Genomic DNA, 12,917 nt, shown 5'->3' with positions numbered 1-12,917 from the left:
AGCCTTCAGTGATATGCCAGATACTAAAATAGTTGCTGGCTTTCCACAAAAAGAACATGTAAGTAACTTTCACAGAAAATAATTAAGTTAGTGATTTTAAACAGTAATTTTTTAGCAAAAACTAAGAGGCATTTATCTCGACAGGGTATCACTCTGGTTTGTGTTGACCTTTTATTTTTTTTTTTCCTTTTAATGTGCTTATAGTTTAAGACAGTCGCATATCCTTGGTTTTCGCTTGTTACTTTCACAGCAGATCTTTATATGTATAACCCAAACTTAGTCAGAAAAAGATACTGATTGATACAGAGTAAATACGTCAAACACAGTGTAAAGAAACATGTTGATGTAGTGTAAAAAAACATTAGAGGAAGAACAGGATGCCCACAAACTTTTATCTATGGTCTAATTTCAAGTTAATAATTGGTAGACTCTTTGGGTTCGGGGAGGGGCAGGGAATTCAGAAAGAAAAAGACGATAGCACATGCAGCCTTATGTCACAAAACCAATGGGTCTTATATTTGTTGTGTAAGAATGAAACTTCCTCAAACAGGTGAAGTGGGATTATTATGTTGACTTTTGTTCACATACAGATGCATTAAGCTAATTTCCTATTTGCCACCCATGTTTCTTAATTTGGAGATTAAATCAGAGCTTTACTGAAGACTAGATTATGCATCATACTGAGAATTGTCTTCAAAGATTTGTTTGAGAAATCCCTGTTAGGAGCAGTAAGTAGAGGGATTCCATTTTTATATGTTGCTTTTAGCATTGCGGATGGCAGTGTTGGAATAAATAAAATAGGAAATAGTATGCTTCAATATGCAGGTGGAAGTGGGTTACTATCTTAAATTGAGGCTCCTGGTACGGAAGGATTGATTGGATTCCTGCTTCCCTGCTTTCAGGGAAGCATTCAGTCAGACATGAAAGAGATTTCAGCATGACATGATTTAAATTGGAAAATTTCAAAATAAACTGATAAAGCTAAATAAAATTCCCGAACACACTGAAACGGAATTTGTCACTTTAAAGCAGCTTCTTTAGGGAAACCTTTTAATAGGTAAGAAAACAGCGTCCTTCTTAGGGCAAAATCAACCCAGATCTGATCAGACCTGAGCTGAACAACTAAGTTACTTCACAGCCTGCTTTGCTCTATAGTTTGTCTAGTTTTCTGGAATAATCATAGGTTAAAAATAAAAGTTCCTCTTTCCCTCCTTGTGCCTTTAATACACACTGTGCCCATATCAGACCTCAGGATCACTGATTTTTTTTGTGATAAAAAATATTAGAGAGATATAATTTAAGAAGCTTTATCAGTATGCCTCATACAAATCAGACTAAGAATACATATTTCCAAGCTACGCTCAGGTGGTGCTGTGATTTAGAAATCCTGGATTTTATGTTTTTCAGCTGTCAGAATGTGCACTTTTATTTGCCAAGCAGAATGTAAGTAAAATTTCAGACCATCAAATAGCAAACACTGTAGAAAGCAAGGATTTCCATGTGCATCCCTTTTTTGCTACACTGGAAAGACGAGGTCTCTAGTCATCTCAGATAGGTGGGTCACCCGATGCACTTCAGTCACCTCGGTCCCCTAGGTCAGGCTTACTGGTCACTCAGTCACATAATTTACCTCGGTCCCATCAGTGCACACTTCGGTCACCTTCCCAGACGATAGTAAAGTGCAAAGTAAACTCCACGGAACTGGTGGAAGTTGTGCTAAACCTGCTGTTTACAAGGAAATGCTTTGGTCTTTGGACATCTTCATTTGAATTTGTGAGAGTAAATTAATCCTTTAAATTCAATCACCACTTTTACAACCAGAATCAGTATTCACTGAAACTGTTTTGTAGGTACTGATTTACAACAGACACAAATGCAAACAGAAGACAATATTATTTGTTATACTATAAAGCCAAATCAACCCACCATGTGGATGGGATGCCTCAAGCAAAAAAACCCCACCAACTAGACAGAGTTAAGTTTTATGATATCAAAGCATCTAAAGAAAATGACTGTTCTCTTTGAGGGCAATTCAACATGGGATGTCTCCGCTGGGTATGGAAAACCTTACTGGAGAACAGGGAATTATCTGGGCTTGCTCAGCAAGTTGAATAACAAGGACCCCAATGAACAGCTACAAAGGTCTAAAGTTACATCCATTTATATGTAGTTAATCCAGCAAAATGGTTGTGGTCACTGCATTTATCAATATGCAACTTGTATATGTACAATGCTCTCTGTGACAATTTATCATCATAATACAGACCCTCTGATACAGCTAACATAATTCTTACCTTTCAAGTGGATAAACGTTCACTCACATTTTTTTCAGGCCCAAAGGGATGGTGTTTGTCTTGGGTGATTCTGGTGCAGCAGCAAAGCCAGCCCAAGATGAGCCACCTCTCCATTCCACCCAGTTTCTTCTCCCCGCTGGTTCACCTCCTCCTCATTGGAGCCAATACAGTCATTTCTGCGGCTGCTGGAGTGAAACGATCTGGGTGCAAAGTGCAACCTCTCACAAACCAACCAACCAACCAACCAACCTGGCAGCAATACCAGTTCAAGGCATTCATACTCCTCCTATCATATGCCTTTTGTTTCTCCTCCTGTGTTTCTGGTAGCTCTTTGTGGGACCAGTCAAACCATCAGTAACTGATACAGCTTAGAAAAGCTACAGGACTTCTTTTCTTTACTAAATCAGACCAGCTATCTGACGATGTTTGCTCTGAAGAGTTCCTACACCCTTGCTCTGGCAAGAGGGATGAGCTGAAGCCAGGGTTACAGGAAGGAATGAGGGTGTCAGTTCTCTCAACTAGTATTGCCACTGAGAAAAGAGCACGAGGAACTGAACCCTATGAGTCAAAATGAAGTAAAAAAGGCACATGTAATTGCTATAATTAATTCATTCCAGTACCAGGCTGCCTCATTCTCAAATATGCTGGCTCCTACTGTGCCTTTCCAAGTCAAAGTAACCTGCCAATTGAGATATAACAATCAGATAGTAATGTCTTTGAAATGAATGTTATCTGACAAGGAGCTAGTGACCTGTCTGGGCTGGTGTGTGAGCCTGTAAACGTGAGCTTGCTGCATTCTCCATAAACTTCATCCACGTAAGGACTTGACAAAAACTCCTTTAAATAAAGCGCTGCAGCCACCTAGCCTTGAAAAGATGCAAGTGTTCAGTAACACTCTGATCACAGCCTGGAATTAAGCAAGAGCCTTCCGTGTATTTGTAGATACTCCAGGAGCCAGTAAAAGACAGATCAGTTGAAGCCTCTAACACAGAAACAAACTGAATTAAGCAACAGAACAATCAGAAATCACTGAAAGGCAACAGTGATCTAAATGTCCATCTTTCTTGAGTTCGTCTTTACAAAGTTGCAGGACAGTCATTTTTGCTTGGCTCATAATCAATTCTTGCTAATGCTGTGTTCTCTGGTTCTGCCTAACGCTGATGAGATAAGGAACAAATGGATCTATGCTCTCATTGTATTTACTGGGAAACCAGTAATCAGGACAGAGGACTCAATTCTCTGAATCCTTATTATACATGAATTTGCTAGAGTATCCCTTTAGACTGCCATAAATTATGAACAAACAGCAGCAAAAATAGGAGAAGAGGAAAACAGTGTCAGTGGCAGAAAATGTGGACAGAATCAAACATAAACCTATGCCGCTGCTGTATAAGGGCACTTCTAATTTTCCTCTGCTGCCGACCTCTGGGTCGTTCCCAGACCATAAATCACATAGCAAACCTCACCTGCCTCCTCTCAATTCTCAAGTTAAGCACCTATTACTAAAAAAAGACTCTCATTTCACTGAGATTACCTGCCCATCTGGACTAATACTCTGATTCCTGCTTTTCTGAATAGCAAAGACAGCAGAGAAACCTTAGTAGTACCTCACAGCAAAACAAGTTAAGGCCAGACACTCCTATTCTCCCTTCTCTAAGGGAATTTTCAATAGATCACTCAGACTTTTGATGCTAGTTAACTACCAGAATTAATTTTTGATTTTCCATTCAGCTACAGAACTAGCTGAGAATGAAAAATGAGGAACACACAACATAAAATCAAAACTGGGATGAAAAACTGAAACAAAAGATTCAAAGAATGGTCACAAATGTACTTTTTATTTGCCAGGTGCACAGTAGTTTTAGAAATGTCTCTCTTAGAGGTGTGAAAGGATTAAAAGGAGATCTAGTGTGGCAGCCTATGGGACATGTATATTGTGCGAGTTACAGTATTTTTCTCTGACGTGTTTGATGCTGTCCACTGTTGAGAACAGGCTGCTGGTATACGTGAACTCAGTTGGATAGTCTGTGTCTTCTCATGGCCTGTTTTGTTAAAGACCTACTTGAGAAGTGATTTATTTCTTTTGTTATTTTTAAATTCCCTGGAAAAATTCAGGCTCCTGGTTCAAGAAAAATGCATCCCATTTGTAACACTATATAAGCTGAATACACACAGTTTTTATGCTTTGAGGAATTACACATTTATTTTTTAATAATCACACTTGCAGATACTTTATATGGAAAAAAAAAATCCAAGCTCCTGATTACTGATATTTAATATCAACACGGTCGCATTGGTAAAATGGCAAATTATCAAAAAAACAAAAAAAAAGGTTTTTAAGCTCAGTTCTTCTGCTTGCTACAGTCTAAGAAAGATTCTTCAGAATAAAAATCTGGCACTTCTGATGCTTCCGTACACATAAAAAGAACAGCCTTGTGCCATCCTCAGTGACAGGAAGTGACAGGCCGAGCATGACATCACTCTTTATTTTTAACTGCCTGCCTTCTGGTGAATTTATTTTGCTGTCAGTAAATATTACAGCAGTGTTGGTCACATTCAGGCTTTACGGAGACAGAAGCCCCGTGCTGAATTTGATCCCAAAAGCCGGCAGTTCTTAGCTTTTGAAGGGAGAATCTTTATTTCCAAATTGGGCACAATGGCTTGCATCCACAGACAGATTAATAAGAGTATGTCTCAGAGAAATGCTAAAGTACGCATCAAAGGTCTACAACCACCAAAGACATCCATGTGAATTTTACCATTACAGCTGCACCAGATAGGCTAAACACTTACAAAAATATCAAATCCTGTACTCAAGAACATAGGTTCAGTCAGCAAGTAATTGAGTACTGATACTTAATTAAACTTGCCACCAGTCTGAGTCCAGCAGCTTTTAACAGCGTCCACATTCCTAGTATCACTAATATCACATATCCTCTCTGTATCACGACACATACAGTGCCTAAAAGAAGATAGGGTTGGTAAGTTTATTACCAGAGAACATAAATTAAAGACATGTTTCTGTCCTTCTCCTACAGACAGTGAGAGTCTTTAAAATGAAGAAGTGGAGAAACTGCATCTTCAGGATTCCCCAAGAGGGCAAAGATCCAGCATGGACCATGCTTACGCTACCTTGTCTCCATTGCCTTTGTAAATCTATTTGGCTTTCCTCATCCACCAGCTTGTCTTTTGGCTTCCCTCTAAGTAAAACACTGCCATTCCTTATGCAGTATTCAAGCACACTGTAGCCTTAAAAATTATCATATCATCGTTATTACTAAATAATGCTACTAGTAGAAGACCGAGTTCTGAAAACGCAAGTTTTGCATGCCCACAGTAATAAGCACGACTCGATGGATGCAAGGGCAGAAAATACGTGTCTTCCTCCTAAAAAAAGAACACAGCAAGAAGTTGGGTCTTGTCTTTGTCCTTTGTTAATTCTCCCACTCCAAGTCACTTCATTCAGGCAACTATTACCATGCCTTAAAAGAGCCTGCAAACAGCACATACACAACTTAAAAACATAAGCAATTACTTACTGGCTAATTCACACAGCAGCTGGAATTAATGAGCCACTAATAGCCTTCTTTGGTAAGACACCCTAAGAGGTTTGGTTGACCCCACAATCATGTGGAGGACCATGAGGTTCTATTGCTTCTTGCAACAGGCTAACAGTCCTTAGTCTTGTTCTTTCTGCCTTCCTTTCAGAAGATTTTATATCTTTTCATGCTTATGTTTTTCTTTTTGAATCTCTAAACTGCTGATTCCATCTCAACAATTTTACCTCTGTCTACAATTTTACCTTTCTTATCTTGCATGGCTCAAGACTAAGTACCTTCTCACAACTCTTTCTCACAGTTTAGCAATTTTTGCAGAAGTCGGAAGGTTATTTGGTTGGGCTTGAAAGAGAGGGGCGGCACCCTGGTAATATTGCATAGCCCACAAATTCTGAACAGTACTGGGGAATTGTCCGGATTTCCACATGGAGTATGTCTTCTAGATGGTATCTGCTCATAAAATTAACTTTCTGTCACCGAATAAACCAGTGAGGTGCCTATAAGGAAATGCTATACACGTTAACGAGAGTAAGAGGCACAACATCCCTAAATACTTCCATGCTACCATTACCCAAGTAAAAACTTGAAAAGGTTTCAATAGAGGGCGAGACGCGCGAAGCAGGCCGGGCGGCCCTCTCCGTCCTGCTACCGGCCCCCCTCGGGGCGGTTACAAGCCGAACCGCAGCGTTGCGCGGCAGGCGCCTGCCCCGTCCCCATTCTCGCTGCTCGGACTCCACTCCGTTGTCCCACCAACTCCCACCGAGCGTAACCCCGCTGATAAATCAAGCGGCGACAGTTACGACATGACGTATCGGGGGGGCTCACGCGCCAGCCGGCAACTCCTGCGCCTGCCGCTGCGGCGCCGGCAGCCGCGGTTGAAAGGGAAACCCTGGGCCAGCCCGCCGCCTTGAGGGCATTCCCCGACGGCGCTCGCCCGGCCCTAGCTCCCACCGGCGCGGGGGGACGCTCCCCGGGGGCTCCGGTCACCCACGCGTTTAGAAAAGCCACGGCAAGGCCAAACCGCCGCCCCTCACGCCGCGGGGGGCCCCGGGGCGGGCCGGCGTCCGAGGCAGCGCCGAGGGCGTGGAGAAAACGCCGCCGAGGCGCTGTGAAATAAAACAGGGAATCGCTTCGCCTGTGGTTCTCGTTTGTTTGTTTCGGGTTTTTTGGCGGTGGCGTGCTGTTCTTGCTCCCCCGCGGCAGCCGCCGCCGCCCGCTACCGCGCAGCACGGAACAGGCGCAGCCCCTCAGGCCCGTCCCCCGCGGCCAGGCCTCTGCGCATGCGCCGCCGGTCCGCGCAGGCGCGGCGCGGGCGGCGGCGGCGGCGGCGATGGGCGGCCGGCTGACCCGCGTGTTTCGGACTTTCAACGTGGAGAGCCGGGCCCGCCGCGAGATCAGCAAGGAGAAGCCCACGCCCGCGCCGCGGCACCCCACCTCTCGGCTGGACGAGCTGGCCGGTGGGTGCCGGCCTCGTCATTCCGCGGGGCGACGCCGGAGGGGCTGCCGGGGGGGGGGGAGGGGCGGCGTCTGTGGGCCCGGCGCGGGGCCGAGCCAGGGGAGGGGGAAAGCGGGTGCGGGGGGCGCGGGGCCGCGGCGTCCCCCGGGGCGGCGCGGGGCCGGTGACATTGAGAGCGGGGCGGCTGGGCGCGCGCGGCATGCTGGGAGCCGTAGTCGGCGGCGGCTGTTGCTAGGGCCGGTTGCTAGGGGCGGCCGGCGGGCTCCTGGGGCTGGGTCTCTTGGGCCGGGTCGGAGTCGGCCTCCGCACAGCGGCGGCAGTAGCCGGTCTGCTCCGCGGGCCGCAAACGGGTGCAGTAGCCGGTCTGCTCCGCGGGCCGCAAACGGGTGCAGTAGCCGGTCTGCTCCGCGGGCCGCTTGGCCTCGACGGGTACCGCGGCGCCGCCGTGTGAAGCGGCGTTGTTAACGCTAGAGCTGACGGAAAAAGGAAAACCTTCCCGAGAAGTACCGTGCGTCTTGGGAGTCGCGCCGTTCCTCTGGGGAGGCGATTAAGCTGGGAGAAATAACAAAAAGGAAACAAGTTGACTCAGATCTGCCTTTTCTCTTTTTGTTTTTTTCCTTCCCTCCTTCTCCCCACTGCCTTTAGACCACCCAGAGATACAAGAAGAAATTTACAGACGGGACGATAGGCTCCTCACCTTCTTAAAAGATGTTTATGTCGAGTCCAGAGATCCACCTGTGCGGGTGAGTATGTCTCTCCGTAGGAGGCACACCAGCATCAGCTTTGTGGTTTTCAAACTCAGCACAAATTCTATATAAAGAAAAATGCTCTGTTAGTGCCTAAAAGCTACCTTTTTTATGGGTAAAAGCAGTGTTTTCATTACTCTTTTATATATCAGTAGCACTGACTGTGTTTGACCCTGGGTCTTGGAACATGTGACGGATTGTGATTATACAACCTTTTAAGTGCTTACGCAGTCTTCCCTTTTAATGTCACGTTGATCTTACTTTGTTTTTCACCTAAATTCCCACTTCTGCCTCCTCTAAGGCAGAAGGACTGTTGGCCAGCCTTTTGCAGAGATGCAGGAGTTTCCCAGAGATTCTCTCGCAGAGTTGTCTGGAGAAAAGAGATTAGGACTACTGTGGGAGCATGGATGTGGTAGAGGACAAAGACATTAACATTTTATTGGAGTCTTTAACTACTGGAGTTAATGTCGTACTGTGCAGAGACTTTTCCTTATGCGGCCAAGGAAGTGCCTTAGTTAGGGTTTTTTTTGCATAACCTTCCGGATCCTTTGGTGATCAGTTTCCTCATTGCCAACGGCTGCAGTCTTTGACTTGGAAGGCAAAGCATACCTCTTCCAGTAAGATGCAGACTGGGGTTCAGTCTCTTTTCCACCATGTTACGTTATGGCTTGTGCATTTTACCTGTTGCATTATTGGACCACTTTATTCTAGCTGCTTTATTCAGTAATAAAAGTTTTATAATCATCTAGCAATAAAATTCCTAAGTCTCTCTAATTTGTCACTTTCATAGTACCTTGTATTCAAGACTAAAAGTATTTAAAAATGCAAACAGATTTCTGCAGTCTCTCCCTGAAGTTTCCAAGTAACCTCTACCTTAATTTTCATAATTGAGGTTAGAACTCTAACCTTGAAGTGCTGAAGGTCTAACTTCAATATCTTTCGATATTCATTTGTAAGCCCGTCAAGAGAGATTTGAGAAAAAGCCACAAGTGGAACAAATCTTAGTGCTTGATTCCGTGCCTACTCTGAGGTTGCTGCCACATAAGACTCGCTCTTGTAGTGTGTCTACTTGCAGTTGTTAGGAAGAGCGTGACTAATGTGTTTGCATGGAGGCTTGTGGGCAAACTTCATCCAAAAGCTTCCTTCCTTCCCTGATGTTATTCTGAATACTTTGTGCATCGTGTATGTATACATACCTATATGTATATTTGGTATGTCTGTCTGCGTAAGTGGAAAAGCACCAACTCTAAGTCTTGAAGTGGCAGATACCCCAAGACAGATAATTTTATTAAGACCTGAAAAATTGTTCATTATCTGAGCACAGTTTTAGCACAAAGTAAAAGGAAGAAATGGAGAACTGGTAGCATCATCAGACATTCTCTGTAGTTTAGAAACAGAGACGCAGTTATAGATGCTGTAGCATCCACATCAGTTTTCTCAGCTTGTGAGTTAATACAGAGTGTCTGTGGGCTAATCAGTGGCTGTGGACTCTTGATAACTTTAAAAGTACTTTTTCTTAAATTTAAGAGAGGTTTTCATTGTGTCTTTTTTGCAATGTCATTCACTGCTTAAATCTTAATAAAAGGCAATATGGGGAAGGCAGAGCTGGTTTGGAAATGACTTGGAAATACGAAGGGACTTGGAAGAAGAGACTTTACGTGTCTGAACACTGCAGTAGTCATGGGAATTAAACGCCATGTGACGCTGCAAAATAGTTTCTTTTTGCCCAGCAAAGCTTGTTCTCTAGACAGAGCAAAAGAAGGGATATCTTTCAGTTGCAAAACTAAAATCTGAAAATGAAAGGAAGGGGAGAGAGACTACATGAAAAAGATTTCCAGTGGTATCAGAAGAAGGATACCAATCTGTAGTATGATTTTTCTTTTTTTCCCTTGCCATGAATCAGTACCAAATATTAGCTTATCTGCATTTAATGTTTGGCTACCAAAATCTGAAGTTTGCCTCGTATGAAGGGCTGCCGAGTCTGTACAACACTTAGAGTTCAATGGATGGCAGCTTTTCAGAATTTGGGTGCAGGTTGACATCGTATGTAGAATGGCTGTGCAAGAACTGACAATTTTTGTGATACCAAGAAGCGAGGCTGGCTAAGCATTATTATTTTTTTTTAATGCTGTGAAAAGGGGGGAAGCTAACAGGAAATGCCATATTTAGGAAAACAACTTGGCTGCTACAGTATGCATAGTAAACAGAACTGCTGTTAAGCTCTTTTTGTTTTCCTTCCCACAATTAGGTGAAAGATGGAGGTGGTGAACATCTTCCATGTAAACAGGAGGAAAAGAGACTTACAAAACTAGGCCACTTGGGAGATCTAGATGTTAAGAAAGTTCCCAAAGGCAGAATTTCCATTGTGGAGGCTCTGACGCTTCTTAATAATCATAAACTTCATCCTCAAATATGGACTGCAGAGAAAATAGCAGTGGAATACAGTCTGGAACTGAAGGAGGTCAACTCTCTTCTGGAATTCTTCATTCCTTTCGCTGTGCAGGAATTTCCTAAAGAAACCAAAAAAGCTATAAAGCCAACATAAAAATAATTACCAAAACCTTGTGTGATCTCACTCGTGTCTTAATTCTACTCTTGAGTATACCCAGTGTCTGAAAAGAGTCGGTAACACGTCATCCCACAAGGCTGCTTCCTTATACCAGTAAGATGTATTCAAGCAATTCCATTCTATATTGGATGGCTTCAGTTAAATGCAGCAATTATAGGATACAGTTTGTAAACCAGAATATAGCTAATAAGTTGTATGAGAGCATGTCACACGATTCTGATTATCCCATTCATATGTTATGAGTTCAGTTAAAACACCCAAGTTCTAGTGAGAACTTTACCTTAACAGATTGCCTTTCTTAGCAGAGACTTCCTGGCCTTCAGCTAAATCGGTGCTCTGTGTGTATTACCGCCGCAGTTTCATGTTACAGGGTTCTTTCGAGGAGTTGCTGTCAAGGTGTGTGTATATACAAACAGCTGTATTTCTTTTGTATAAGAACGGAATAGTATTTATACTTTGTAAAGAAGGTTAACCACAAGGTCATTTGGGAAATTCAGCTGTGCCAAACTTAAAATAAAAAGAAGGTGAATAGCAAGAAGGCCTCTTTCTGATGCTGGAACAGTGATGGCTGATGTGTAGCTCCTCTTCCACTCTATTCTGATTTAGCTTAAATATCTGCACCTCCCCAGGTACTGTCTGTCAGTCAGTGAATTTGTAAAGAGCGATGATCTTCTAGCATTAGTCTCTTGCAGCAGTGGTTGGAACCAATAATGGTTCATATTTTAATTAATAGGTAGCTATGAAATGCAACTGGATCTAATCTGACCCACTAGTAGGTCTTCTGTAAATGTCTGCCTGTCCTGTTACAATAGCCCTTTTTCCCTGTGGAGGCCTTGTCTGACTTACCCAAATGTGGGCTAGATCAGGTCATGTTAACTCGCGGTAGGTTACCCACATGCTACCAGATTGAAGATAAACAGCATCCTTTCCAGTTGTTAGTACAGGACGACACAAACTGTGAGGTGGTAACGGTGGATTGTAACCTTCTTGATACTGTGACTATTCAGATCTGTGTAGGTAAGGAAGAAGTTTTGCACTGATGATTACTACTGTAGTGAAAACAGGTTTATGTTTTCCAGATAAGCTGGGGGGGGGGGCAGATAATCAGAACTGATATTTCAAAATGCATTATGGTTGCCTTCATTCCAAAGAAATAAAACCCAAAACTTAATTTTATGCGGCACCAGCATTCCTAGTGCCCATCACCAAAGAAGTTGAATTTAAGAGAGTGGAAGTCAGTACCAGGCCTACAATGTAACTTTCTTTTTAAGAACTTTTCTGCCAGGTCTTAGATTCCAGACTCTGGTAAGCATCTTACCAAGAAGATGATCAGCTTTGCTATTTCACAGCAAGATTCTTCCCACTTCTCTCTCTGAGCTGGAAAAAGGTATTTACAGTACAGTTTGCCACAGTGTATTCAAGGTTTTGCTTGATTCGTTTCTGAAGTACGTAATGCTGTACCTTAGTGGAAGATGACACTTAAGTACATTGTATAAAAATTGGAAATTCTTAAGTCTTTGGATGTGTGGATTTGGGATAGGCTTGACATTCTTCCTGTAATGTAATGGGGACAGAGCTGCACTCTGAAACTAATGCATCTGAGTTATGTACCACATTAAGATTTTTTTTGTTTTCCACAAAATACTCTGTTTTATAGAATGTTGTAACAGAAATACTTTATTGTTTGAGTACTGTTCATCCTAATGTAATATTTAAGGTAATATTCAGAAAACAGCTGTGGAATGCATTTGGTACAGATACTGTTGTTATTATTGGAGACGCTGTGATTTCCTTCTTTAAAAATGAATCTTTAATTAGGTATTGGAGTTGATTAAAAACTCACTACAATCGGCACCAGACAACAGCTTAACCATGCCCCTTGACTAACTTGGTATGTATTTTGGCTTCGTCTGCCTTTGTGAACTGTCTTGTGATGTGGCTACACCATTACAGTACCCTGTTTCACATAAAAAGTCCCTAGAGGCATCCTGGTATACTACTGCTTTGCGTACACTCTTCAGCAGGCATGTGCTTTGGGACGTTCGGTGCTCATCATGTTCAATGCTCCAGCCATACCTTCAGGACAAAATCCTGTCCATGAATGAGATGATTGCAAAGCTATCCCCGGTTTCTCTGGAGCCAGCATCTCGTCCTCAGAATGTATTGTCCACGGTGGGGAAGCAGGCAGGTCACACAGCACAGAGGTGGGCCAGGGATCCATCTCCCTGGAAGCAGCTGAACTCCCGGTGGCCCAGAAGGCTCCTCTGAAGCAGGGAACTTCTCCGGCACAGCGCG

At 43.3% G+C, this 12,917-nt stretch overlaps 1 protein-coding gene across 1 annotated transcript; it reads left to right on the top strand.

Moving 5' to 3' along the window:
• The first annotated feature begins 7,173 nt into the window (after nucleotides 1-7,173).
• NDUFAF4 (NADH:ubiquinone oxidoreductase complex assembly factor 4) lies at nucleotides 7,174-12,399 on the top strand. Its single transcript, XM_076333266.1, has 3 exons — nucleotides 7,174-7,308; nucleotides 7,953-8,050; nucleotides 10,302-12,399. Exons 1-3 carry the CDS (start codon nucleotides 7,182-7,184, stop codon nucleotides 10,596-10,598), a joined length of 522 nt encoding a protein of 173 aa, XP_076189381.1. The 5' UTR covers nucleotides 7,174-7,181; the 3' UTR covers nucleotides 10,599-12,399.
• Nucleotides 12,400-12,917: the final 518 nt, after the last annotated feature.

This window comes from Aptenodytes patagonicus, chromosome 3 (genome assembly GCF_965638725.1).
Source record: "Aptenodytes patagonicus chromosome 3, bAptPat1.pri.cur, whole genome shotgun sequence".
NCBI lineage: Eukaryota > Metazoa > Chordata > Aves > Sphenisciformes > Spheniscidae > Aptenodytes > Aptenodytes patagonicus.
The sequence above is the reverse complement of the archived record's forward strand: the minus strand, read 5'-3'. Positions and strand labels throughout refer to the sequence as shown.

Coding starts and splice junctions, on each gene's coding strand:
- NDUFAF4 (XM_076333266.1), top strand. CDS start 7,182: ATGGGCGGCCGGCTGACCCGCGTGTTTCGGACTTTCAACGTGGAGAGC. Junction 7,309..7,952: donor TCGGCTGGACGAGCTGGCCG/GTGGGTGCCGGC, acceptor CACTGCCTTTAG/ACCACCCAGAGATACAAGAA. Junction 8,051..10,301: donor CCAGAGATCCACCTGTGCGG/GTGAGTATGTCT, acceptor TCCCACAATTAG/GTGAAAGATGGAGGTGGTGA.